The sequence below is a fragment of the Dipteris shenzhenensis genome, chromosome 29, assembly GCF_047967505.1.
Source record: "Dipteris shenzhenensis isolate YYH24624 ecotype China chromosome 29, Dip_SZ_1.0, whole genome shotgun sequence".
Classification (NCBI taxonomy): domain Eukaryota; kingdom Viridiplantae; phylum Streptophyta; class Polypodiopsida; order Gleicheniales; family Dipteridaceae; genus Dipteris; species Dipteris shenzhenensis.
The window spans coordinates 584,296-610,375 of NC_141624.1; the positions used below are offsets into that span (position 1 = coordinate 584,296).

The window sequence follows — 26,080 nt, forward strand, 5'->3', positions numbered from 1 at the left end:
CCTCCTCCAACTCCCTTCTCCAACTGCCCAACCCCTCCCAACAACTTTTCTCTCTCATAGATTCTGAAGGGTCTCACGTGGACTTTTAATACATCCTATCATCTCTCTCTCTCTCTCTCTCTCTCTCTCACTCTCTCCTCTCTCTCCTCGAATTTGACATTGGATGAGTCATTTGTGGCTCCTTGATGTAAAACGTTTCTCAATCTCCTCTCTCTCAATCTTGTTTCCATGTTTGTTGGGTTGGTATTTCTTTTGTTTCCTTGTGTTTGATTGATGTTTGTTTTGCTCTAATTAATAATCTAACTCTCTCTCTCTCTCATGTGCACGCATGCCCTCCCGCTCCCCAAAAAACAAACAAACAAACATGCAAACAATTTGTTCCTCTCTTTTCTTCTTTCTTCTTTCTTCTTTCTTTTGGTTGTACAGTTCTTGTGTTTGGGTTGAATTTTATAGATTAGTAAGCACTAGGTTTACATGAGATTTTGGAATACTTTGAAAGCTAGACGGCAACTTATGGTTCAGTACTCACGAGAATAAGCATATCTTTTTGTGTATAAGTTATCAAAAAAGTTAAAATTTACTAGGCTTTGTTTCATGTCTCTTCTCAATCTTACAAGTACAATAAAGGCAACTAGTTAATTGTAGAAATATAAGGGAAAAAAATCAATAAAAGGCGAATTTGTTAGAGAGGTTTGTGTTATATAACATTGTATAGCAATAAGAAAATACGATGGAAGAAAAGGATCCAATAGGTGCATTCTCATAACTCCCGGGTGAAATCGTTGGCCCTCGGGGAGGAACTACAAATTTTACTCTCGGTAGGAATCGGTTTAATGAGCAGACAGAGAGAACGAGCGAGCGAGAGAAGGGCCTGGGCAGGGGAGGCGAGAAGCAGCAACGGCCTCTTCTATCCTCTCCAAAGTAGAGAAGCTCAAGTAGTTCCTCCTCACCTCTCCCAAAATGCTCTCCTCTGACGCTTCGCTCCCTCCCTCCCTTGCCAGTAGTGCTCGGCTGAGCACAAAGGTAGAACAGCCTCGCGATCCATGTCGACTCCTTCAGCTTCTTCTTTGCATATTTTGCCTTGATTTCTAGCATCTTTCCGCTCCTCTTAGCTCCCCGCTGCTTCTGCCATGGCGGATATCGAAGTCGCTCCCTGGCTTAAATCTCTGCCTCTCGCCCCGGAGTTTCATCCAACTGAGGCTGAGTTCGCCGACCCAGTAGCGTACATTTCCAAGATTGAGGCTGAAGCACGGTGCTACGGCATTTGCAAGATCGTCCCCCCTCTTCCCAAGGTTCCGAAGAAAACTGTGATTGCAAACATGAATCGCTCGTTATTGCAATCACTGGATGCAGCATCTGAGGCCACCCATGGGGCTGCATCGAACGTTGGTCGTAGTATGGCCGGTTCTACGGAGTGCAATTCTTCGGAATTTGGACGCAGTAGGGGTGGCACCATGGCAGCTGGAGCCGGGCGCAGTGTGAGTGGTTCCTCTCAACAAAAAAACAGAGGCACATTGTCAAATGATGTTGGGATCGGAGGGGAGCTCAAAGCCAAGTTTAATACAAGAAGGCAACAATTAGGTTGGAGTGCAAGGCGATCTAGAGGGCAGTTGCAGTCTCTGGCACAGAAACTTGTCTGGCAGAGTGGGGAGAGCTATACGTTAGAGCAATTCGAAGCCAAGGCTAAGCAATTTGCAAGGACGCGTCTCAAAACTTCCAAAGAACTTTCTCCTTTAGCTATCGAGACTCTTTTCTGGAAAGCAGCTGCGGATAGACCCATCACTGTGGAGTATGGAAACGACATTCCTGGCTCCGCCTTCGGACAGCCGCTCCAAAGCAAAACGATAACGTGCCCCACTTCCCGTTGTGGGAACAAAAGAAAGAGGGACAGTGTCGAACCTGAGCAATCACGTAAGCCTATCGATTGCAACGACGGACCCAGCCTTGACAACGCAAACGAGAACGTTGGAGTGCGAGAGACAGAGAACTTTCCGCAGCATCCGCAAATAAAGAGCGTAGAAACGGGTGGCACTGTAAGAGAAGCTTTGCGTTCAAAATCAGGTTCAAGCAAGGTGGAATCGGAAGGAGTGGGTCTTCGGCTTGCTACTGGAGATGCAGGGATTGAAAAAGAAGGGGGACCTGGAGGGAAGGTTGCTAATAGCCCTTGGAATATGCGCGTTGTGGCTCGATCTCCGGGCTCTCTTCTAAGATATATGCCTGACGAAGTGCCTGGTGTGACGTCCCCCATGGTTTACATTGGTATGCTCTTTAGCTGGTTTGCATGGCATGTGGAAGACCACGAACTGCACAGCCTGAACTATTTGCACACTGGAGCCCCAAAGACATGGTATGCTGTTCCAGGAGATGTGGCTCCAGCTTTAGAAGAGGTGGTCCGTGTCTTTGGGTACGGAAACCACCTTGATCCCAAAGGTATTTGGATACTCCTCACGTCTCTAATGCTTTTATTTCTGGTTTGTCCCATTTCTGTTTATGGCTTTGGGGCTCGTTTCCAGTGTAAGTCTTCAACGACAGCATATTTTAGTCGAAATATATCATGTCTTTTACTTCTGAACTCGAACACAGCTTTTCATTACTGCCGGGGCTGGGAATGTTCACTTTCTGCCTTTGTGCAAGTCTTTATTCGACTTTTCCTTAGCACACTGATGCCTGCCGCCCCCGCCCCCCCGTCCCTTTTTTCACCACTCTTTCTCTAATATAACTGGAACTACAGCTGCATTTGCTCTGTTGGGCGAGAAGACAACTGTGATGTCCCCAGAGGTGCTAATTGCAGCAGGTGTACCGTGCTGCAGGTAAATTCTGTAAATTTTGTGGTAAGAAATTCATGCATGATGGCCATCTTTTGTAAAATTGCCTTCTAATATGGCAACTTCATTCCCCGATGTCAGTTTCACGTGTTTTGTTGCTTTCTGTGAGTGATCAGGCTTGTGCAAAATGCTGGAGAGTTTGTTGTGACGTTTCCAAGGGCCTACCACCTGGGCTTTAGTCACGGTTTGAACTCTGGTCTCTTTATCTAGGGAATTGATGAATAATGGTTTAAAGGCTTATAATAAACAAGCAGGAAAATCTCGAGATTTTACTTTTTCCATATTATTTCTTTGTGCCGTTATGTGTCAGGACAAGTAACAGAAATTATGCAGATTGCAATTCCTTATGGGCTCTGAATATACCTAAAATTAATCCTTTTTCTATATACAGTGCCAATCTTTTGGTAGAGGTGATTTCCTTATTATGACGGTGACCTTCAAGTTATCTACTCAGTCCCAACTTATGGTCTTGGAAGTGCATCTTCCTCTGAGTCCCCTTATGGTAGCACTGAAACAAGGAAAACCTTAGTATGATGGCATGCTTCTATACGACTGAAATTGTGGATGTAACGATGATCTATACCGACTAGTGGGTTGAATATTGAGTGGCATGTCCTTGTAGCTGAGCAATAGTTAATCGATGGATGAATGTTTGGAATCGTATGGCTTATGTCATGAGGTCACTTTCTGTATTCATCTAAATGTATGCAGTTTCAAAAGGTTTTGCTTAGGTCGATGTTGTGGAATAAATGGTTACAAAGCAATATTAATTCACTGTATTCTACATTTTTGAACAGTGAAGGGATACAAATTTAGATCTAAATCAATGACCTTCGATTTCTTTCAACAAATGTGTCTAAGGTTCACATTTGTGGTATTTATGATAACAGGTTTCAACTGTGGAGAAGCTGCAAATTTTGCAACTCCTGCTTGGCTTGAAGTGGCACAAGAGGCTGCAACAAGGAGGGCAGCAATGAACTATCTTCCTATGCTTTCTCATCAGCAACTGTTGTACCTCCTGGCATTATCGCTTCCTGCAAGGTCATTCCTGACTTGTTTTTCATGCCAATGTCTGCGCTGATTATTTCTCTTTTTAGAAGAAACTCAATCAACTACTAATGGGAGGCATATAGATTTGTCAATGGTGTGGTGTATTTCCACCATGCAATTTGCGAGGTATGAAAGTGTTTTGTTGGCATCCTTCGACGTGCTGAGATTCTTTCAGGGATTAGCTCTTGAACAGACCTCGAAGATTATTGGCGCTGATATGGTCTACAAACTATTTGCAGCTAGGTGTGGTGTTTATAATGAACCTGTGTAATCACTTTAGATTGTGACAAGGAGGAACACATGAAATATTTGGCTGACTTCAAGGAGGCACATTTGATATATTTAGCTGGTTTCAAATCATAATTGGAACAATTTGTGACTTGTGTACTTAAAGCCCGTCCCGTATATTGGACAGTAATTACATCAAAATGCACTGGTAGGAGGTCCTGAATATCAAAAGGTTATGATTCTTCATGGAGGCACATGTCCCTTAAGCACAAGTGTATCTGCTCCAAGATACATGTCTCTTCACAAGAGCTACCATCAATTTGACATGCTAGTCTTTGCTGTGTGGCCCCTTATTTCGGAGCTCTGACAGAAATTCTGTACAAACCTTTCATGCAAAGATATGCTCTTGCATTGACATAATCTCTGCTGACACTGTCTACTACAAGTCTCTATGTTCTTTGAACAAAGGGCTCACAAAATGGGGATATATGCAACAGTAGGTACTCCTCTACTGTGTGCTGAACATATTACAAGCGAATAGGCGGCATGTCCAATGTTCTTATGGATGGTGATGCTCGTGACTGTGTGAGTGTCAGTTTACATTAGTACACCCCTCTTTTGGGTGCTGATGACATCAGTGGGCAGGCCATAGCTAGGCCGTGCCATTGTGATTGATTTAATACTATTATGAGGTTAAGATTGCATTTTACGTATGTAGGAGGTTGAGTGTGCTCTTGCATGCGTGTAGATCTACCCTTTCTAGATGTAAGAGACTTGATTGCTTCACCTCAATGGGTGGCTATGGATTAGACAAGATGAAACCGCATGCACAAGAGGGACTCAGAAATACAGAAATGTTGCTCTCTCCCCCACAAAATGAGCTGCCACACCAACTGAAAAACCACACTGCATAGGAAAGTAGTATCTTGTACCTTTTGAGAGTATTAACAGTTGTACTGATGTTCATATAAACATTAAGAGCAAGATTGCTGAAAAACTGAGCTGATATATCTCAGTATGCAGTGGGATGATGTGCTTGGAAAGTCCCAGCAGCTGCATGCAGGTCCCTCTATAAAGCATATGCTGCCCTGGTCGGCAGGTGGACAGACTGCAGTTGGCACTCTGTCAGGTTGGAACAGATCTGGGGCCAGGTTGGCCCTGGTCTGTGGAGTTCATAGATGGTTCCAGGTTGTCCAGTTTTTGGGGGCAGATCAGGCCCTATACCACTTGGGGGTTTGATCTATCCAGCAGGTCTGCCCGCAGATCACCTACAAGAGTGAAGATCAGAGAGTTCCACTGATCAGCACGAGTCAGTCTGCAGCAGTTTTGGACCTCCACGAGCACACAAAAGGGCAGATCTACAGATCTACAGCTTGCTGTGGTGCAAGGAGGGTGAGCAGACTCATCCACTCGAGCTGGATGTGCACATAATAGCTACTCAAGACTACATAGATGGTGTGGTAGAGAGGAGTCGTTGTACTGATTAATTTTGGTACCTTACCTCACCGACAGTGTGCTGTAGGGTCCCGGTACATGTATTGGCAGGTTTCATTCTTGGTTCTCTACATCAATACATATGCTTTTGGCTGTACATCTGACTCCTGAGTATTCTCTGTCTAGATCTGAAGTGTTCGTTCCATACTGGCATGCATACGAAGTGAGTTGGTGTTTGATGTGACATGTGATCTCTCCAATTTTCGCTGCGTGGGAGTTGGTTACAGCAAGCAACTCTCTGTCGTCTGACATGGTATCAGAGCCAGTGTTCTAAGCTAGTGGTATGTGTTGATATTTTTTAACATGGTATCATAGCCTGGTGGTCAATCAAGGATACCCATTGTCTCTGAGTCAAGCTCATGAGTTAGAGCCCAGGAGATCTACAACTGAGACCTTCTCCAAACTGAAGGGTGATGTCCTTGCTGAGGAGCTGGAGCTTCCACAGTCAGGCGTGTTTTGTCTAGCTCTTGCATTAAGGGCAGGAAAGGTTAAAAGACTTCAGGTTATCTACACCCCGCCATTGCTTCCAGCTCACTCATTCCAGATTTTGGTGAGGCTGGAAAGCTGGACGGAACCAATCATCCAATCTTGGAAACTAAAGATTTGGAGCATTCGCTGGCCAGGGAAATGGAGAAGTGGAGATTTAAGTTGGAAGGATGCAGTCGCACTCTCCATGATAACCGGGACGACTATAGATTTGGTGATACTGCATATCTAGTTGGTGGTAAACAGCACAGGAGGCATGGGAGATCTTGAAGGATCTCTACGAAACAAAAAATACAGGGAGAATCATCAAGCTCCTGAATCAATTGTTCACCATGATGATGCGGAAAGGAGAGTTAGTCAGCCCATGACTTCTTGTGATGGTGAAGATTCTCAGGGATCAGCAGGCAGATGTTGGTCACAAGAGGGACTTCAACCAGTTGGCAATGTTGTAGTAAGCTTCCAAGGATTGGTGATGACTGTCACTGCTGGAGATTGGTCAAACCTTATCACATGTTACAGAGTGGGCCCATTGCTACTCTAGGATTGGGCACACATGAAATTGTATGACGAGAATGACACTGACGACAAGGCTTATATGGTCAAGGTTAATATTGACGAAGGTAAGCCCTGGAAAAAGAAAGATATTAAGGATTCATCAAAGGATGGCAGGGAGTCTTCAGATGGTAAGAGCAAGAAGAAAAAGGAAAAGAAAGGCTTTAACTGTGGCAAGCCTAGAAGCTTTGCTAAAAATGCAAGAAGAAGAAGACATACAAAGCAAAGGAGGACTAATCAAAGACAAAAGAATGTGACCTGACAGTGGCCAATCAAAGCAACATCCAAAAAATTGCCATGCATCCGTCACTGTGTACCTCTAGTGCAGGCAGCCCATGGCTCAGCTTGCTTGCTGTCCCTAAGGGTATCCAAAAGCCGCGTGGGGACTGTTTTATGCTGTCTAATGACAGTCCTCTCCTCTGCAACTACCTGCTCAATAGCATGCTCATCAAGCTGAAACAAATCAGGCTAAACATGGGCATCATGAGGAGGCTGAGAACTGCTAGAAGGTGAGGGATTCGAACCCTGCAATTGCTGATATGAATCTATATTTGATTGAAAGAGGAGTAGCAATGAATCAAACAAATCAGAGGCATTTTATAGAAGGCTTTTCTTGGCAGTCCAGCCAAGGCAAAGCTGCATGCTGAGCAAAAACATCTCTGCTGACAATAACCTTCCCTGTGCCAGGCTGATACAAGGCACACATGATTACAACGTACCAAAACTTGTTAGTCAAAGACTAAGCATACACCTGGCATCAAGTTCAATTCCTCCACTCTGCAACTCCATCTGCAGAGTGTATAATGCCATGGGCTGCTAAAAAATCAAATAATTCATTGTACATGTATTCACTACCCCTGTTGGTGCGAAGGGTTAGGAGTTTGTTTCTGCTCTCATTTTCAGCCATGGCAAGGAAATGCTTGAAACAAGTAAAGAGTCAAGACATCGGACTTGGATTTCAAGGGATGAACCCAAGTGTGCCTGTTGAAGTCATCCACGAAGGTGACAAAGTAAGAATATCATGCAAGAGATGCTGTCTGTATTGGTTCGCATACATTACTATATATTAAGTGCAACTTCCTGGATGTACCAACAGTCCAATTCTTGGGAAAGGAGAACCGCTGCATTTTGACCAACAAGCAGCCCCCACAGACATGTTTGGAAAGTGCATGCATTTGTGGAAGGTTCACCACCATGTCCTTAGAATGCATTTTGACCAGACTTTCATAGTTGAGATGTCTTAATCTCTCATGCCATCAGAAATTACAAATTCAGCTGCTGCATTTGCCTCTATAACAGCCCCTTTGTTATAAGCATCAAGATGATACAGCCCTCCGGAAAGTGTTCAAGTACTATGCTGTTATCATGCATGTAGTCATAACGGCACAATGATAACCATTAAAAATCACTCTAAAGACATTTGTAGAGATGGCTGAAATACAAATCAGATTGTTTTTTATACCTGGAACATAAAACAATTCAAAAAGAGTAACTGTATCTCCCGAAACTGAAGTGACTTCCACTTGACCATTACCTCTCACGGGAATGTGAGGGGTCATATAGACCCAAGTACACCCTAGTGTCCTAGGTGGACCAAGTGTCTTTCCTAGATTTTCTAAGTGTCCTAAGTGGATCAAGTGTCCTAAATGGCCTACAAGGTTATACCAAGGTGAGTGGCAACAGGCTTGTGCCTTTCACAGATGTTAATAAACCTTTTTTTCTCACTCACTCTCTCCCTCTTTCTTATTCTCTCCACCTTCTCTTCCGCTACTCTAGCATCTTCTCCCCTTTCTTGCTGAGGCATTTTCCACAGTAGCATCAGAGTGTATGCCGTTGGCACCAAATCCCTAGGCCATACTCCGTTCTGCTGCACTGTCATTACATGCTGAAAGGCTTTCTTCCAATTGGCATCATAGTCGTACTATGCAGGAGAAGACAACAAAACAAAAGCATAATACTTTGCAACAAAGTGCAGCTGAAACATCTTGCCCTGGTTGATCAATTGTAGATGGTCTTCCTCCTTCCCCTCTCCCCCCTTCGCCCCCCTCCTCATCTTTTGCTACCCCATCCTCTCCTTCCCCCTTCTAGTTGAGGCCTTTTCTACATTGGAGAGCAAGAAGGTGCAAGGTTCCCATGACTGTGCCAAGTGACAACCCCAAGAGATACTGTGGTTGGTGGCAGTGTTGAGATTATCATGCTTCAGGAGCATATGTTGTCCTTCGCAGAGTCACTACAGTGAAACATCCTTCTTTTGACCCCGGCCACGGGGTGCATGCTTTTATTCAACAAGATTATGTCGAGGGTTTTTGTTCAATATAAAGGACTATGCCTATTTTTGTTCTTGGATGATATTCTCATTTTTCCAGCCACAGCTGAGCATCATTTCAAGGATATGGGGAACTTTGTTTAGGTTTTGTGCGACAATCAACCCTTTCTGAATGCCAAGGAAAGTGAATTTGGGCTACTGGAAATCCAGTATTTGAGATACATTATCAGTGCAGATGACATTCGCTCGGACCCCTAAAAGGTTCAGGCTATCATGAATTGGGCTGTCCCTCTGACGGCTTAAGAGATCCTTCTTTGTTTAGGTTTTGTGCGACAATCAACCCTTTCTGAATGCCAAGGAAAGTGAATTTGGGCTACTGGAAATCCAGTATTTGAGATACATTATCAGTGCAGATGACATTCGCTCGGACCCCTAAAAGGTTCAGGCTATCATGAATTGGGCTGTCCCTCTGACGGCTTAAGAGATCCTTCTTTGTTGGCCTCACCAGGCTTACAAAGCACACATGACAGATTCTCCATATGCAGCACCTCTAACAGATTTACTTAGAGGGTGAAGACACGCAGGCAGAAGATCTCAGTCACTGGCCCAGCTTTACAGGCCTTCCACCATTTGGAGTGGTTGGCATCCACAACACCAGTTTTGAATTTAGCATCTTGGGATTTTGTCATCACGAATGGAAGCAATGTTGCTATTGGGGCAGCTCTGCACAAACATGAACGACCAGTGGTTTATTAAGGCGTAAGTGGAATGTTGCGAGAAGAACTATTGTTTATATGATAGGGAATTACTCAAGTGTAATTCAGGCATCCCTTTCTTTATGGTTGGACTTTCACTGTTAAAACTGATCATCAAGCCCGTAAGTTTTTAGAGGATGAGTCTGGGCATGTTCCTTGATTCATCTAGATATATATATTTCCTTTGTGTTGAGAGCATAAACTATATGGGCAGGAATCTACCAGTCAGTATTCCTGGGTTTGCTGATACTGCAGATGGCTGGCTAGTTTTGGAAAACATGGCTGGAGCTAAGCTTTTCTTTGTGCCTGTTTGTGTTTGTTAAGGAAGAAACTGGCTGACAGAAGTTCTTGGATCTTTTGAGAGATTTTCAACCTTGTCCTGTTATTGCTTGTAAAATTTTGGCAACTTTAAAGATCATGCATTTGTTCACTTTCTGTATTGCATTTTGTTCAGGATTCCTATGGCTTTGCTGCATGAGCCTCGTAGCTCACGCCTGAAGGATAAAAAACGGTCCATTGGAGACGATATAGTGAAGACCGTTTTTGTAAATGATGTTGCCCAGAACAATCGGCTGCTTGGACTTTTACTGGATATAGGGGTATCAACAAGCTGCCTATTGTTCAGTGATGATGAAGACATGTTGTCTTTTGATCCAGAATCCTCTGAACAAATAAAAAGGGAAGGTGTGCTATCAGCAGAAAAATGTTCAAAGGTCTCCAGTGTTTGTCCTGAGAATGTCACAGCTATGTCCCGACAAATGTGCACTGATGGAATGTCAGCAGATCTGCCAACCTGTTTTTGGAGGAGCTCAGAAACCACACCGCAAGGAGACAACGTAGCTGCAGTGAAGAGCAATGATGTGTTGCTAGCAGGGGTTGGGAATTGCATCGAATCTCAAAATGAGTCGTTGGTCAGTGCTTCTTTGAAGTGGGGCACTCTCTCATGTGCTGCATGTGGCCTTTTGTGCTTTTCAAGCATGGCTATAGTTCGACCTGGCTCAAAAAGTGCTGGAAGCTCGCATCACTTGTATCATAGGAACGACAATGGCGAAGCTCGTTTGTCAATGTCTGATTCTGCAGGGTTTGAAAAAAAAAGTACGAGTGACCTTGTATCAGACATTGTGCCTAATGCGACTTGCTTCTCAAGCTCTTCCCTTTCACATATGGAGCTCGATACCGAAACTGTATTATGGCAGGATGGAGAGGCAGATGGCATGCAAATGGCTGAAAAACTCCATGTTAGGGGGGAGACCCTTAAGGAAAATTCTTCTCCCTCTCTTAAAGCACCAGTAATTGAGCAGGTTTTTGAACATTGTGTTCAAAATGAAGAGGATTCTCCGATGGAGGATGCGACTACCAAGTCATGCTGTGATAAATCAGGACATGAAAGCTCTATTGAACATTCTGCTCGTTGGATGGCCAACTCAGAAGCTTTTGCTGATTATACAACAAAGCATTTCTCTGTCGACATAGCAGGTATTGTGATGGGTCTACTTAGTCTTACAAAGGTGCTATTTGAGAAAAACAGATTGAAATTTGCAATCAGATAGCCATGTGACTCTTTGGCTTTTTTTAATGTCAGGATTAATGCTGTTATGTTTTTTTGGGATTTTTTGTTTTCTACATTTGGCTATCACAGCCCTGCAGAAGGATCATACAGAGGATCCTGAGTTTGTAGACAGTGGTATTGAATGTAAAGCAGAGGGTTGTTCCATATCTGCAACTTCTGAGGAAATGGTGGAAAGACAAAGTGCAAATGGGAGTTTTGAACCACAGTTATTATCAGATCCAGAAAAAGATCAAGATCTGCTCCGTGGAACTGCCACTGAAGTTGGCACAGCAGCGTGTCCATTGGCCCTACCTACCAACAGAAATGTTAGCATAGGTGGTGACACTATAAGTGACACTGGGTCAGCTCCAGTAGTTTATTCAACACTTCAGTCCTTAAATGGGGATGAGACTCCAGGCATTGTGCTTCAATGCAATGAGTGTGCTGTGGATAAGTCATATGGTAAGGAAGAGGCTGGGTCAACTGCAAGTGTTGCTGTGGTGGATGGTTCTTTTTCAGTTTTAGAACTTCTGGCAGCAACGTATCAAGATTGCTCTGACTCTGAGGAAGATAATGAAGGCAATACAACTGAGGAGATTGAAGTTGTGGATCTCCATCTTTGTCCGGATTCTTCTGTGTCTCTTTTTTCTGGAGATGACGTTGGTTGTACAGTGGATGCCCCTTGGCAAATAGACAATGGTGAATGGAGAAAAGGGGACTCATTACATGCAGATAGTATTGATCGGCTGTGTACTGTTCATCCAAGAGTCAGATTGCTTGCAAAGGGAATGGATAAATTTATATGCAAGGAAGTTTTGCTGCAACAGGGTGATGGTAATTATATATTGCAAAAGTATATGCCTAAACTCGATGCTTGTAATCGTATTGCTGAGACAACAAAATTAAAGCCACTGGTGAAACAGATGGGAGCTAATCATGCTGATACAATTGAATTGGAGCCAACTATCAGTTCCCCTACAGGAAGTATACTTTCACCTTCAGGTTCAGCCAAGTGTTTACTACTAGATAGCTCTGGACACCTCCTTAAGCCAGCCATTTGTGAAGTGAGTCTTGATACTTTATGTAGTGAGCCATTGTATCCTGATATCCTTGATGAACAACAGGTCCAAACTTCTACAATGTTGGGGAGCAGTCCTGTGGGAGGCAAAATGCAGGTTGTTAGTGAAAATGCTGATGTCCGAGAAGGTGATGTTGCTATAGTACAAAGCCAAGAAAAGATGAAATTAGAAATTGAGGGGTCTAGTATGGGTTGTGAAATGAATGTACTTACACTGAAAAGTCAAAGTGATGATCATGCTATTGAGTCTTCGGGTTTGGCAATGGAACGCTCAGCTGAGATATGTGATGGACTGAAGCTATCTAATTTGCAAAGTGTTCCCAGTCACATTGAAGCTGGAACTGCTATCGAGGATAAGGAAAGAGATTGCAAAGCTTTGTGTGAGGAATCAATGATAGAACAGAGCTTTATAAATTTACACATGAAGGATGAGCAGCTCGAATTACCTAAATGTGAAGCAGTTAACTCGAGTATGGCATGTGCAGTTGAGGCATCCATTTTAGAATGCCAAGAAATGCCTGTAAACACTGAAGTAGATATCTTTCATGAAAACCTTCAGGAGCTCCTCAAGCCTTTGCCTGTAAAGAGTGTGTCAAGGCCCCGGTTTTTATGCCTTGAGCATGCTTTGGAGGCTCACCATCGTCTTAAACCATTAGGTGGGTCATACATGGTGATTGTCTGCCATTCTGGTGAGTAAGCTACCTATAAGGAAGTTTAAAGCTCTTGTTTTGGTTGCCTGTTTTGAAAAAATTTCCATGTTGTTGGGCATGTACTCGTGTCTTTGTTAGTAGCAATTCTCATGTAATTTTTAATCACCTTATGACAGAGTCTGCACTTCACATTCGAGCAGTATGTAACAGTGTCTTATTGTTTGGTACAGTCTCTTGTATTTGGGGTGATCACATTATCTGTGACGTGCCAAGGACATGAGGCATCTGACTTACCGTACGGTTGGTGTGTCCCCGTGCGAGCATTCATGTTACCTAGGATCATGATGTCACCACGTGGGATAGTTGGGTGATGTTCCTCTCTAGCTCTCTGAAGGATCCCTCCCTGTGAATGTGTTATAATATGTGGAATTGTGACGAGGGATATAGCAATTAGCAATGTAGAGAGGCTGGGTGAAACCTTTACTGAACCTCAAACACAGCTTCCAATAAGCAAACCACAGCCCCTCTAGCTAATCCACACTTCATATCCTCAAGAACAGGTGGCTAAGAGCAACCAGGAACAATTTGCAGCACTAAGGGGCAAATTGCACTTCAATATCCGTGTTGTCCGGGAGCTGGAGAACTTTGGGACAGCTTAGGAAACTTGAAGGAAGTGCTGGAACTCAAATCGCAATGAAGGAAGGGGTGGAAGAGTAGGGAAGGAGAGAAAAACACAGCACTAGGGGCCAGACCCCCCCCCCCTTTGCCCCCTGAAGGTCTTTATTGCAATAGAATAACTTTGTACAACTGGCTGACAGAGGGAGTTTGAAGCTGAGTACAATTCTCCATACGGCTTAGTGATCAAGGACTCATCTTTTATAGCTAGGCCTAGCTTGCGCTTTTCCAAAAGCTAGACTTGCTTTCTACCCTAGAATAGGCTTCTTTTTACAAAAAGCTAGCTTTTACTGCTTTTCTCCATAAAGGAATCGCTTTTCTCGAAGTAGGGCACGTTTTATGGGCTTTTGACTCTAGTGGGCCCTCCATAAAGTGGGGCACCACTTGTTCTTGCACTTTGACTCTTGTGGGACCTGCTTTTGGTACTTGCCCTTTGAATTTCTAATCCTAGTCCCTTGTGGTGTCGCCACAGCTCTCTATTACCAATGCAAAGCAAAGTAAATAAAATTTATAGTCAACTTTCTTTGACTGAAGTCAATCGAATAAAGATTCCTTTTTATTTCTTGGGAGAAGTATCGATTGGTGACACGAGGAGTGGAGCAGATCAAGTTTCAACCTGATCTATCTTTTGTGTATAGGGAGACTGTAGGACTAAGGACAGGCGGACTAGGCATGCGATTCCCATGTGTCCGTACTTGCTTGATGCCTTCTCAGGCCACTACAGTGAATGCATATCAAACTGTGGATTGGGGGGTAACTTGCAAGTGCCATGCTCTTATCTCTTTGCTAGGAAAATGATATATGTATCCTTAACCGCCAGGCCAAGATTCACCTCTTTCCAAAGCAGATGCAACGTTGCGAGGTATTTCCATAGGTTGCGCCTTTCTATTTCTTTTCCACTTAAGCCCCTAAAGATGAGGCTTGAGCCATCTTGTCCTTCAGTCCCTCAATTACAAATGCATCCTCATATTTTTTCGCCTTGTGTGTTTGATCATGATGCGCTATGTGAGCTTGCAATACTGGCATCTATCATACATATTCCTTGTCTTTGTTGTAGTGAATTCAGCAGGTCTTCGTCTTTGCCTTTTCGGCCTTCGCTTGAAGGAATGCTGGCAATGCTTGACTTTTGCATTCACTAGTGGTCTTCTTAAATATTTATTTTCATTTCCTTCATGGCATCGCCGTCTTTTGGTATGATATTTTATAGCTGTGCAATTGCCTGCCACACGGAGAACACCGATACGTCTCCCGCTCCATTAGGTAGGAAGAAAGCTGCAGATGCATCCAAAGGGGTCACCTTATGTCACGGGGATGTGAATTTCGTGTGCATCTAAACCCGTGGCTACTCCTGTGGATATTTTGGCCACGAGGGACTGGCCTAGAGGAAGCGTCTACTCCCTAGAATTCCCTACTGGCCACTCGCCTAGAGGAAGCGTCAACTTTCTAGAAGTCCCTAGTTTGATTTCTAGAGCACCCACTAGGCCCAAGTGCTAGGTCGAGGCAAGGCTAAAGGGTTGGGCCCAAGGAAAACCAATGTTTCATTGGTTGGAGAGGGTTAGAGCTTTAATGTGGGGGTAAACCAATGTTGTCATTGGTTTTGGGGGCTAGACTTTATTGAGGAGCCATGTGGCAATTCCTCATGCAAGCCTATCTATCCCTTCCTTTCATTTGCTCGCCTTGCGAGCAAATGTATGGATGTTTTACCTCTCTTTTTGGGCTTCTCTCATTTTTCACGTATGTCGAGGCCTTTTTCCTTCACCTTTGTCTGTAAGGTAAGGCCGGTTTCAATGGTTCTCTTGCGGGACAGTCACCATAGGTGAGCCCTGTAGTGTTGGGTGAAGAAAGCCCCCATTGCATTTTTGTTACAGCCATATGAACAGTAAGCTTGTCACACCGTGAGAGGTCTTCGACTATCTCAGAGCAGGAAGAAGATAGCTTGGAAAACCACAACACCAGTAAGATTGAAGAAGAGCATAATGATGAGGGACAGCATGTTCTTTCGCGGCATGACACGGAGGTATGCCAAGATGAAGTTGATAAGGCGGAAGAACTAGATGCAGACGCCCTCTTCAAGATTAAATTGGCTAGTGAAGTGGTCATTTTGACACAGTTGACCAAGAATCTGACTGAGATACTGGATGTCCCTCCCCAGGCCAAGAAGAAGCGTAGAGAGCCAAGGCTTATGTATAATGATGTACTTCCAAGTGGACAGCCACCCGTGACTCCACCTGTAATGCCCTCAGTTGTTGTTGGCATGGGGAATGCCCCACAAGGCAACAATTTTCAGTCACTGAATTATGGACAGCAACCCTTTTTACCTCCAATGATGCACCCATGATATTTTGGAGGAGGTTTGGTCTTCCAAGCAATGGTGGGACAGCCCATTGAAGAGTTTAGTATGCGTGGCACATACTTGGGGAGTCTTCAACGAAGAACACAAAATTTCCAGCAACAAGTGATGGGGGGAATGCCGGCTGCAATGCCAACATGATGTATAAATATAGGGATGCAGCCCGGACGGCAGGTGGGGATGCCAAGAATGATGAGTGGTTCCATGAATATGCCACAGATGCAAGGAATGGGACTTGGAATGGTGACTCCAGCCATGGCAGTTGGCTGTAATGCATATAGTGGGCCAGATGATGTCACGCCCTTATTTGCAGCCACCTGTGTATGACAACAATGCACCCAAGGGCAAATTGAAAGACTAAAAAGAGGGTGGCACTGCTGTAAAATTTGAGACATTCATTGGGACATAGGACATGCTGAAAGCATTGACTTTTGTACAACAATTTGATGCTGCCTATGCCGGTGGGAACTTCATAGAGTCATGAAAGAGGTCAGGAAGGCAGCCACATTTCTCAAGGGCATTGCACTTCAATGGTGGACCAATTTTCTCTTGGAAGGTAAAGCACCTAAGACTTGGGTTGAGTTTAAGCAAGTCTTCTCATCGGCTTGGCTCACTACCACTTTTGAAGTGGATATAATTACAGCATGGCATAAGCTGGATGCCGCGAATGGTAAGAACCTCGAAGAGTTCAATAAAAAGTTTTGGGAAGCCTTGTTGCATGTGAGCTCTCTTATAGCCATGTGGAGCTGTCCGAATAGATCGAGAAGTATTGTTGTGGGCTGCCAAAGGAAATTCGGGACTACTGCACCAAAACCAAAGTCTCCAATATGTCCCAACTTATAGAAAATGCCATGACAGCTTATGCCCTCTTGCAAGGGAAGACTTCGGGCTTCAAGGGCAGCAACCAGGGAGCACAAAAGTTTAGGAGCAGCAAGCAGGGAGGCCATAAACATTTAAGGAGATTTGAACAGCCCATCAAGTCTAGATTTGTTGCAAGACAAAGGCGAGGATCGCCTCGAAAGAAATTGTCAGAGGAAGAGAAGAAGGCCATCTATGATGCCAACAAATGTTTCATATGCAAGGAAGAGGGTCACCGAGCACATGAATTCCCACACAAAAAAAGGAAGTTTCCCTCGTCGGATCAGAGTGAGAACAAGGGAGAGAAGAGGGATGACCAGCGGGGTAAGAAGCCCAAACCCACTGCTGGTCTTATGCCAAATGTCATTGGAGTTATACAGGATGTGGATGCCACGGAGTTATGTAGAGCGTGGGGTAAAATCCGTGACCAGACCGCTTTATTCTTCTTTGATCCAGGCGCGAGAGCCAATTTTATATCGCCAGAGCTGGCTGGGAAATTGGGTAATAAGGCAAAAGAGATGGGGCCACTATGTGACATAGACATGGCTTGCCGAGGGCACATTGAGTTAGTTACCCCGATCATTGGGAAGCTTCGCATGCACATTCATAGCTATGTGGATACTAAGGAGTCATACTTTATGCTGTTGAATGAGTCTTTGATGACACCATAGTGTTCTTCAAGTACGAGGCTGAGCACAAAGAGCACTTGGCAATTGATTTTGTAGAGCTCAAAAAGCATAAGTTGCTGATTAATGCCAAGAAGAGTGAATTTTCCATGCATGAAATCCACTTTTTGGGGCACATAATATCCAAGGGTGGAGTCAGGATGATCTTGCCAAAGTGGAAGCCATACGGAATTGGGCACTTTTGAAAAACATCCATGAAGTACAGAGCTTATGCTTGTACTACAGGCAGTTTATCAGCTATTTTACTGAAATAGCATTGCCTTTGCATGCCCTACAGAAGAAGGGAGTGTCTTGCAGATGGGGTACTAAGGAAATTTTTGAAGAGCTGAAGGAGAAGCTATGTTCTGATCCTGTCATAATTTTTCCAGACTTATGCAAGCCCTTTGCTGTCCAGTGTGATGCTTGTGGGAACAATATAGGAGTACTTATGCAGGACGGTAGAGTGGTTTCTTATGACAGTAGAGTGCTCAACAATGCTGAGATGAATTTTGGGATTTATGAGAAAGAGATGACAGTTGTCATACATGCTCTTTCTATTTGGAAGCATTACCCCTTAGGTGCTATTTTTTATGTCCAGTCGGATCACCAATCTTTGAGGTACTTTCTCACTCAGAGAAAGCTGTCAGAAAAGCACATGCGGTGGGCAAACTTCCTTTTGATGTTTCATTTTCAGATTCTGCATGTCCTTGGCAAGAAGAATGTTGTTGCAGATGCACTTTCCAGGAAGTGAAGTCCCGATGCAGTATCAAAGAAACCGCAAGTTTCAGCTGTCACCATCACATACCATAGTGAACTTGATGCCGTGAAGGATCAGTATGCCAATGATGACGATTTTGCAAGGATTTATGATCAGCTGGTTGAGGGCAAGCCGCAATCGGCATGAGCACTATATGCTTAAGGATGGATTCCTGATGATGCCTGGAAGACTTTGTGTCACATAGCAGTTGAGGCCAGAGTTGTTGATGGAGAGTCATGCCCCATCATATGTAGGACATCGAGGCATTGAAGCCACAATCAAAGGTGTGGAGCACTTCTTCTGTTGGCCGACTCTGAGGAAAGATGTTGAGGCTTATGTAAAGACATGCATCACTTGTCAGAAGGTTAAGTATGATAGGCAAAAGCCAGCTGGATTGCTACAACCATTGCCTATTCCGGATAGACTGTGGCAAAGCATTGCCATGGATTTCATGCCTCGTACACCATCAGGTTATGATGGAATTTGGACCATAATTTGTAGATTCACCAAGTACGCCCAATTTATTCCAGTGCAGAAGAAAATTACAGCAGATCAGATGGCGAGATTATTTATGTCTCATATTTTCAAGCACCACGGGATGCCTCAATCCATTGTCAGTGATCAAGACCCTGTCAGTGATCAAGACCCCTATATGACCAGCCTTTTCTGGAGAGGTTTGTTTGAAAACATGGGCACTATGCTGAATTTTTAATCTTCTTTCATCCCATAGTTAGATGGATAGTCAAAAGAGGCAAACTCTACTGCCCTCAATCTTCTCAAATGTTATGTTTCAGACCAGCAAACAAAATGGGAGGAATTTTTGCCACTGGTCAAGTTTGCCTACAACAATACACTGCATTCTTCCACAGGGAAAGCACCCTTCGAAATTGTGGAGGGGGGAAGAAAGGTACTGTCACGAGGACATGAAATGATGGGACTTTCGATTTGCGACTCCCGTAATTTGCGCGTGACTGCCTTGAGCCTCTGGGGCGGGAGGGTTTGGCCATGGGGCGAGACTTGGGGAATTAAAATTCCTAGTGGGTCCTTGCAAATAGTGAATGTGCGCCCAGTTACTAGGCAATTAATTCTTAGGGCCAAAGTGTGCAAGAGGGGAGTCAAAAGAGTGATGCAATTAAAAATTGCTAATTTTAGCACATGACTACAAAAAGGGCCCAAAGCTCTTATTTTGGGCTCAATTGGCCAAATCAGTTCCGGAAGGAGCCAGATCATCAGTTGTGAGCTGCCAGAGCCTGCCAGGTGCTGCTAGAGCAAAATCACATTTTACCAGGAGCTTCCAGAGCTTGCCAGAGGAAATCGTCACCAGTTAGGGCCAGTACCAGTGCATCCAGGGCCTGCTAGAGGAAAACGCACCAGATCCAGAGTCTGTTGCAGATTGCAATTTATTCCATGGTGTCTTCTGCAAATTGCGATTCTATTTCTAGGTCCTTCGGGCTGTGCTAGGTGATTGCATCTTGTTGTAAGATTTGGGGAGAGAGAGAGCAAGAGAGTGAGCAGAGAGCTGAAAGCTTGAGAGCTTAGTTGCAATAGAAGAGTGTAAAACATTACAATTGAAGGAGAGAGATAAGGTTTTGTCCTAGTGACAAAACCTTAGTAGTCACTAACCATAGTTAGTGGACTAACTGCGGTTAGGGAGAAAAACCTCTTAAAGAGGGAAAAGTGCCCTTAACTAGCTTATTAAATTACATTGGTCACTGCTGAATTATATCTATAATTCTAACACCCCCCTGCAGTGCCAATGTCATGTACAAGGATGATTAATCACCAAACGGATATAAGTTCAGGGCACTGCGAAATGCCTCAAACTTTTCACGTGGAAGTGCTTTGGTGAAAATATCTGCAACGTTGTCATGTGTGGACACAAAGATCATACCGATCTCTCCTGCATGCAACTTCTCTCTGACGTAGTGATAGTGAATCTCAATGTGTTTTGTGCGAGCATGAAACACTGGATTCTTTGCCATTGCAATGGCACTCTGACTATCGGTGAGAATTGGAGAAGGACCCTCCAATGACAGATATTACAAGTGGATGTACTATCCCAAGCATCTGGAGCAGCCAGCCTAGAATCTGAAATGCAAGATAAAAAGGCATAATCTTGTCCAACAAAGTTGGCTGCAGCGTCCCCACTGTCAGATGCATGAGGAGCTGAATCTGAAACAGCCATACCGGAGCTGTTTTTTTTCTCTTTTGCAAGCCTTTTCTTGCATTCTGCAATGTGATGACCTGGCTTTTTGCAGTAATGACAAAAACCCTTCTTCTTGGGCTTACTTGCATCATTCTTAGCCTTTTGTGAAGGCTGTCCTGACCCACTGGAAGGCTGATTTACTGATGTCTTTGCCTGTCTCTTTGTTTTTGACTTGAACTTTGAGAGCATAGCTTGTTCACCTGCACGTGAAGCCAAGTTTTTCGTGGTCTGCTCTTCCTGAAGCAGAAGTCCTATCAACTCATGAAAAGTGAGAGGATTTGCACCCCCCCTCAATGATAAGTTCAGCGAGGTATGAAAGCTGAGATAAGTCTCAGGAAGAGAATTCAGAGTGGTGGTAATCATCTCTGAATCAGGAATAATCTCATCGAGATCCTGTAGCTTTGTGAGGTGGACTGACATGGAGTCACCCTCTTCCATATGTGTATTACTTAACTCTCTTTTCAAGAAAGATACGCTTGCATCATTCCGGGCTGCATACATGCTTTCTAAGATATCCCACGCTGCCTTCGAGGTCTTACACGACCGGATATGCGGAATGATAAATCTTTTCACTGAAAGAGAGATGCATGACAAAGCTAAGGCATCGTGTGAATCCCATCTCTTCTGCTCTGGAGTAGTGACTATAGCTGCACCAACAACTTGTCCTGCAGCTGCATCTTGTGCACGACCTCTTCCACCTCCTTGTTGGGGAGGGGTATTAGGTGCCATACCTGCTGGTCGGATCTCACCCCCATTTACATAATCCCATAAATTGCGAGAAATCAGAATATTGCGTACCATACAACTCCAGAGGGAGTAGTTGGTACCATCCAACTTGTCTTCCTGTGAAAGACCACCGAACTGGAAATCATTTTGATTTTGCTGGGTCATATTTGAGAAAGAGATTTTAGCAAATACAAAACTGAATTCCCTTACTGGGAATGAAATGCACAACTCCCAAAAACACAGCCAAGCACTGGCTGTAAATGCAACGCAGATTTCTGCACTTGCACTGTCAGAAATCTGTCCAAGCATCAAAAACTCTCCATAATCTGCCAAAAGTGCTGCAAAACACTTCAAGAAAGGCAGTATGAACTGAAATCTCCAAAATTGCTCTCCCAACACAAAAGCCCCAAAATAGGCCAGAAATTGCAACGAGAAAGGGACAAATTGATCAAAAGCCCCAAATGTTGCAAGAATTGCGCTCTGTTTGCAAAAGCCCCAAATTTCACTGCGAAATTGCAGTGTAATCACAAAATCCCCAAATTTCTGCAAGGAATTGTATTGCAAAACTGAAAGCCCCAAATTTCGAGCTTGAAATTGCAACCAGAAAGGGGCAAAAGCTCAGAAAGCCCCAAATTTTGCAATTTCAGCAGAAAGCCCCAAATTTTTGGGCTAAACCTCTGAATCTGCCTGCAAATGTCTGCTTCACAAGCAACTACAAACCCAAAAATACCCAAATGACTGCAAATGTCTGCACAAATACCACCAGATATGCAAATGTTGCAGAAGAACTGCAAGAATGCCTACCAAGGATCACCGGTAGATGAAGGAAACCGTGTACAGATCTGCAGGTATGGTTTTTGCGACTGGACTGTACGGTCATACGGAGACACACGTGCGGTACGGTCGAGCAGATTTGCAGTACGGACGTACGGATCTACGAAACAGTACGGCGTAGTACGGAAGTGCAGATCGTGAGAGCAGGTACTCGGGATGTACGGCGAAGTACAGGCGTACGGCGACGAGCTGTGCCGAACAGTACGGAAGGCAGCGTAGGAGTTGTACGGGAGTTCTTCACGGGCAGCTGTACGGCGACGAGTTGTACAGCCGTACGATACTGTAGGTTGTACGGCGACGAAGCAGATGTAGTACGTGCACTTCAGTTGTACGGCGTTGCAATGTACGGACGTACGAAACAGACGTACAAAGGAGGTACGGACGACGATGGCGATGGAGCAGGAGCTTGTGGGCGCTCAACGAGGCTGAGAGCAGGAGCTAAAGAGGGAGCAGGGAGCACGGAGCTCTTGAACCTGCTCTGATACCAAATGTAAGATTTGGGGAGAGAGAGAGCAAGAGAGTGAGTTGAAAGCTGAAAGCTTGAGAGCTTAGTTGCAATAGAAGAGTGTAAGAGATTACAACTGAAGGAGAGAGATAAGGTTTTGTCCTAGTGACAAAACCATAGTAGTCGGACTAACTGCGGTTAGGGGAAAAAACCTCTTAAAGAGGGAAAAGTGCCCCTAACTAGCTTATTAAATTACATTGGTCACTGCTGAATTATATCTATAATTCTAACACTTGTTCTGGTTCTGTTTCCAAGAGTTTTTAGGCTGTCCAGGCTGTCCTAGGGAATTGCGATTTGTTTCTAGGCTGTGCAGGGAAGATTGCGATTGTTTCCAAGAGTTTTTAGGCTGTCCAGGCTGTCCTAGGGAAATTGCGATTTGTTTCTAGGCTGTGCAGGGAAGATTGCGATTTGATTTCTAGAGGTTTCCAGGCTGTGCTGGCTGACTTTCCAGGCATGGGTGTTTGCTTCTAAGGTGCTTTTGGGGATGTGCTAGAGCAGAATCAGCTTATGGCCGCAAGATCTAGGGTTTTCCAGCCAGGGTGACCTTTCTTATTCTGGGTAGAAGAAGGCTTGTCTTTGCCTGCTTTTGCCGTTCCCTAATTGGTTGCTGGCTAGTTATTGCGTTTGGGTTTCTTTCCTCGCAAAGAAGGGTTGCTTTATGCTGTTGGGCAGTGGCCAGGGAGGCTATAGATTGAGGCAACCCGTTGGGAAGTGTTTGGCTGGTTGATTGCACCAGAGTTCAGCTGTTGAGAGCTTTGTCTTGTAGTTTAGTCGTGTTTGGTTGGTTGGGCACTTGGTTGTGCGATTGTAGGAGTGGTTCAGAGAGTGGATGCTATTGGGGTCGCTGTTGCATGCTTTGGTTGGCTGAGGATATAGGATTGTCTTGTGATTGGATGTCGTTTACCGTTTGAAGTTGAGCAGGGAATTACAGGGTGAGTTGGACGGGGAGTCTGCGAGTGTTGGTTTGCCTGTGGTGCAGCTTCCCAGAGACCTTTGTAATCAGCTGCTTGGTTTCAAATGAATGTTAAATAAATACCACAAGGGGCGCCAACATTTGGGGCCAATCGGTGTCCTTGTTTTTGAGTAGGAGTGCTCTAGCTCCCCTGTGATTTGTTTTGTGGTGCATATTTACTTGTCAATTTACTGAAAGAGAAGATCTTCGAAGCGGACTGATTTGTGGAAAGCTTAGACGCAGCCTATCAGAAGGTAAAAACAGCTCTCCAGTAAAGCCAGGAGAAGCATAAAGGAGCAACAGATAAGCACCGACGTGAATTGGTCTTTAAAGACGATGATTAGGTTGCTGCTTTTTCAGAAAGCAGGACTTAGGCGGATGAAAGGCAAGGATAAGGTGTACATCAAACTGAAAATGTTGTACTATGGACCTTTCCAAGTCTTGCAAAAGATAAATGATGTAGCTTGCAGGCTGAAGCTACCGCGCCATTGGACAATTCACAATGCCTTTCATGTGAGTTTGTTGAAGCCTTTCTAGGGAGATGTGCTAGAAGATGTGCTTGATGAGAAACAACTTGAGGTGGAGGAACTCAATGTGATTATAGTTTCAGAACAGATTTTGGCACACCGTGAAAGGAAAGTGAGAGTTAGAGTTTCCAGAAGATATGTGGTTAAGTTTCAAAACTACTCAGCATTGGATGCTTGGAGGAAGGTGAATTGGTATATTCACCTAGGGTATTGCAGGTCTACCTGGAAGCATTTCAGCTTGAGCCCATTGCAGTATAGCAGAGTAGAGGTCCGGAGCATTGCTTGATGCTCGAGAGACGGTAGCACCTCTGCTCCCTCATGATACATACAACTCATAAGATATCGAGAGGTTGCTTGGTGACACTGTAGGTCTCTCCCGAGGTACTGGTTGCTGATAGTATTTACCTCTACGATGAGTGTACTAGTCACTCCACACAGGTGATGCATTGATGTATGGATGGAATCACGCACTCTCCTGGACGATATCATCTTTGCTAGTTGTATTATATTATCTGATATGGGCTATTCATGCCTTTTCCATTGTTGTTTATTTGTTGTAAATTGTAGCCGCAAACGAGATTGTTTACTATCTCAAGAGGGAGGTATGTTATGTGGACGTGAATTTCATGTGCATCTAAACCCGTGGCTACTCCCGTGGATATTTTGGCCGCAAGTTCATTGGTCGGAGAGGGTTTGAACTTTACTATGGGGGCAAACTTGATGGGATATCTCAAGGTGTATGCCCCAGGCACGCCTTGGGTTCTATGTGTGTGTGCTAGAGGCACCGTTAGGTGCCCATAAGCACTGTTAGGTGGTGGTAGATGCCACATAGGATGATTGAGAGATTCTAGGAGCTGATTGAGGAGATGATTGAGGAGATGATTGTGGAGCTTGGTGGCTCATGTAGAGGTGCCTACATATGGACCTCACCCTTCTTCATTCTAATGCAATTCTCTCATTTCGTGTTCAACTTCATGCTTTCCTTTCACTTCTCCAACATGGTATCAGAGCACTACGATCTTCCTTGAGCCCATTTATGCCATGTCATCATCATCTTCTTCTTCTTCTTCTTCTTCTTCTTCACCTTCCTCTCCATTTTGCCCCTTTCTGCCCAACCACTTGGAGGGCTGAGTTCTCTACCTACAAGCAACCATTCCCAGAGTCCTTCTGGCTGGAGAGACCCTTCGTATGGGCGACCTTCCACGTCAGAGAAATTATGCAATGGTGCCCACAGACCCGCGTAACAGTCGCCTTCTTCATGATGCTATTTCGTGCAATACGACTTGCTGGAGCAGCCATTCCGAAATTCCTCTGAGCCACGCTTGCACAACAGCATGAGCTAGCCCCTGTTCAGATTTGAAGTGAAATGGTCCACCAGGGAGGGAGAAACAGACGAAAAATTTATCGACATTCAAGCTCCTGGCTATGGCGACGTGACGCGGCATTTCGCCTCTCTTCTTCAGTGGCTCTTCTCTGGGTATACCAGCTTTATTTCTACCTAGAAAGCCCTCTTTTCTTTGCTTTGAAGAGTGAGATACAAGCCCTCCAAGATCAGGCCTCTGTTTTGGACAGTTTTGACAATGTTGTGAGTTTGGTGCTATATTAGATGCTACTTTGGCATTTCTGATGTTTTAAAGTGTTGAATAGCATCAATACAATTGTGGCTACAACTTTCCTTTAGGTTGCTATACCTGGATTTGCTTGGAATACTTTCATTTAGTCACCTCTATGAAGCATGGAAGTTGAAGTATCATTTCCATTATGATTTTTAGTATGGAATTTGGTTACAAGTCTTTGCTACACTAAATGCTTATACTTTGAAGCTTTTCAACTCTTTCTAGCCTTGTAAGAGAGTAGACACTGCCCATTTTGGGTTAGACCCTCTCATGGCTACCTTCTTGAATATTGATAAGTTCAATGGTAAAGGCTTTCACACATGGCAGATGAAAGTTAAGTTTGCATTGATGAGGGAAAACCTCTGGGGGCTTGTTAAACCTGCTTCAACTTCTTCTTCAACAGCCTCTAATGCTGGAGAATCCTCAGCTCCTACACGCCCGGCACGAGATCCTGCTAGAGAGGAGAAAGCCTATGG

The 26,080-nt window shown here is 44.4% G+C and overlaps 1 protein-coding gene across 1 annotated transcript in view; it reads left to right on the plus strand.

The window, feature by feature from the left end:
* The first annotated feature begins 805 nt into the window (after positions 1 to 805).
* LOC147882283 (uncharacterized) overlaps positions 806 to 26,080 on the plus strand; it is a 43,581-nt gene continuing 18,306 nt past the window's right edge. The window contains exons 1-6 of the mRNA XM_087400190.1: positions 806 to 2,430; positions 2,732 to 2,810; positions 2,942 to 3,009; positions 3,716 to 3,866; positions 10,111 to 11,132; positions 11,296 to 12,972. Coding sequence (XP_087256316.1) covers positions 1,131 to 2,430; positions 2,732 to 2,810; positions 2,942 to 3,009; positions 3,716 to 3,866; positions 10,111 to 11,132; positions 11,296 to 12,972 — 4,297 coding nt within the window. The 5' untranslated portion in view covers positions 806 to 1,130. The remainder of the gene's footprint in view (positions 2,431 to 2,731; positions 2,811 to 2,941; positions 3,010 to 3,715; positions 3,867 to 10,110; positions 11,133 to 11,295; positions 12,973 to 26,080) is intronic.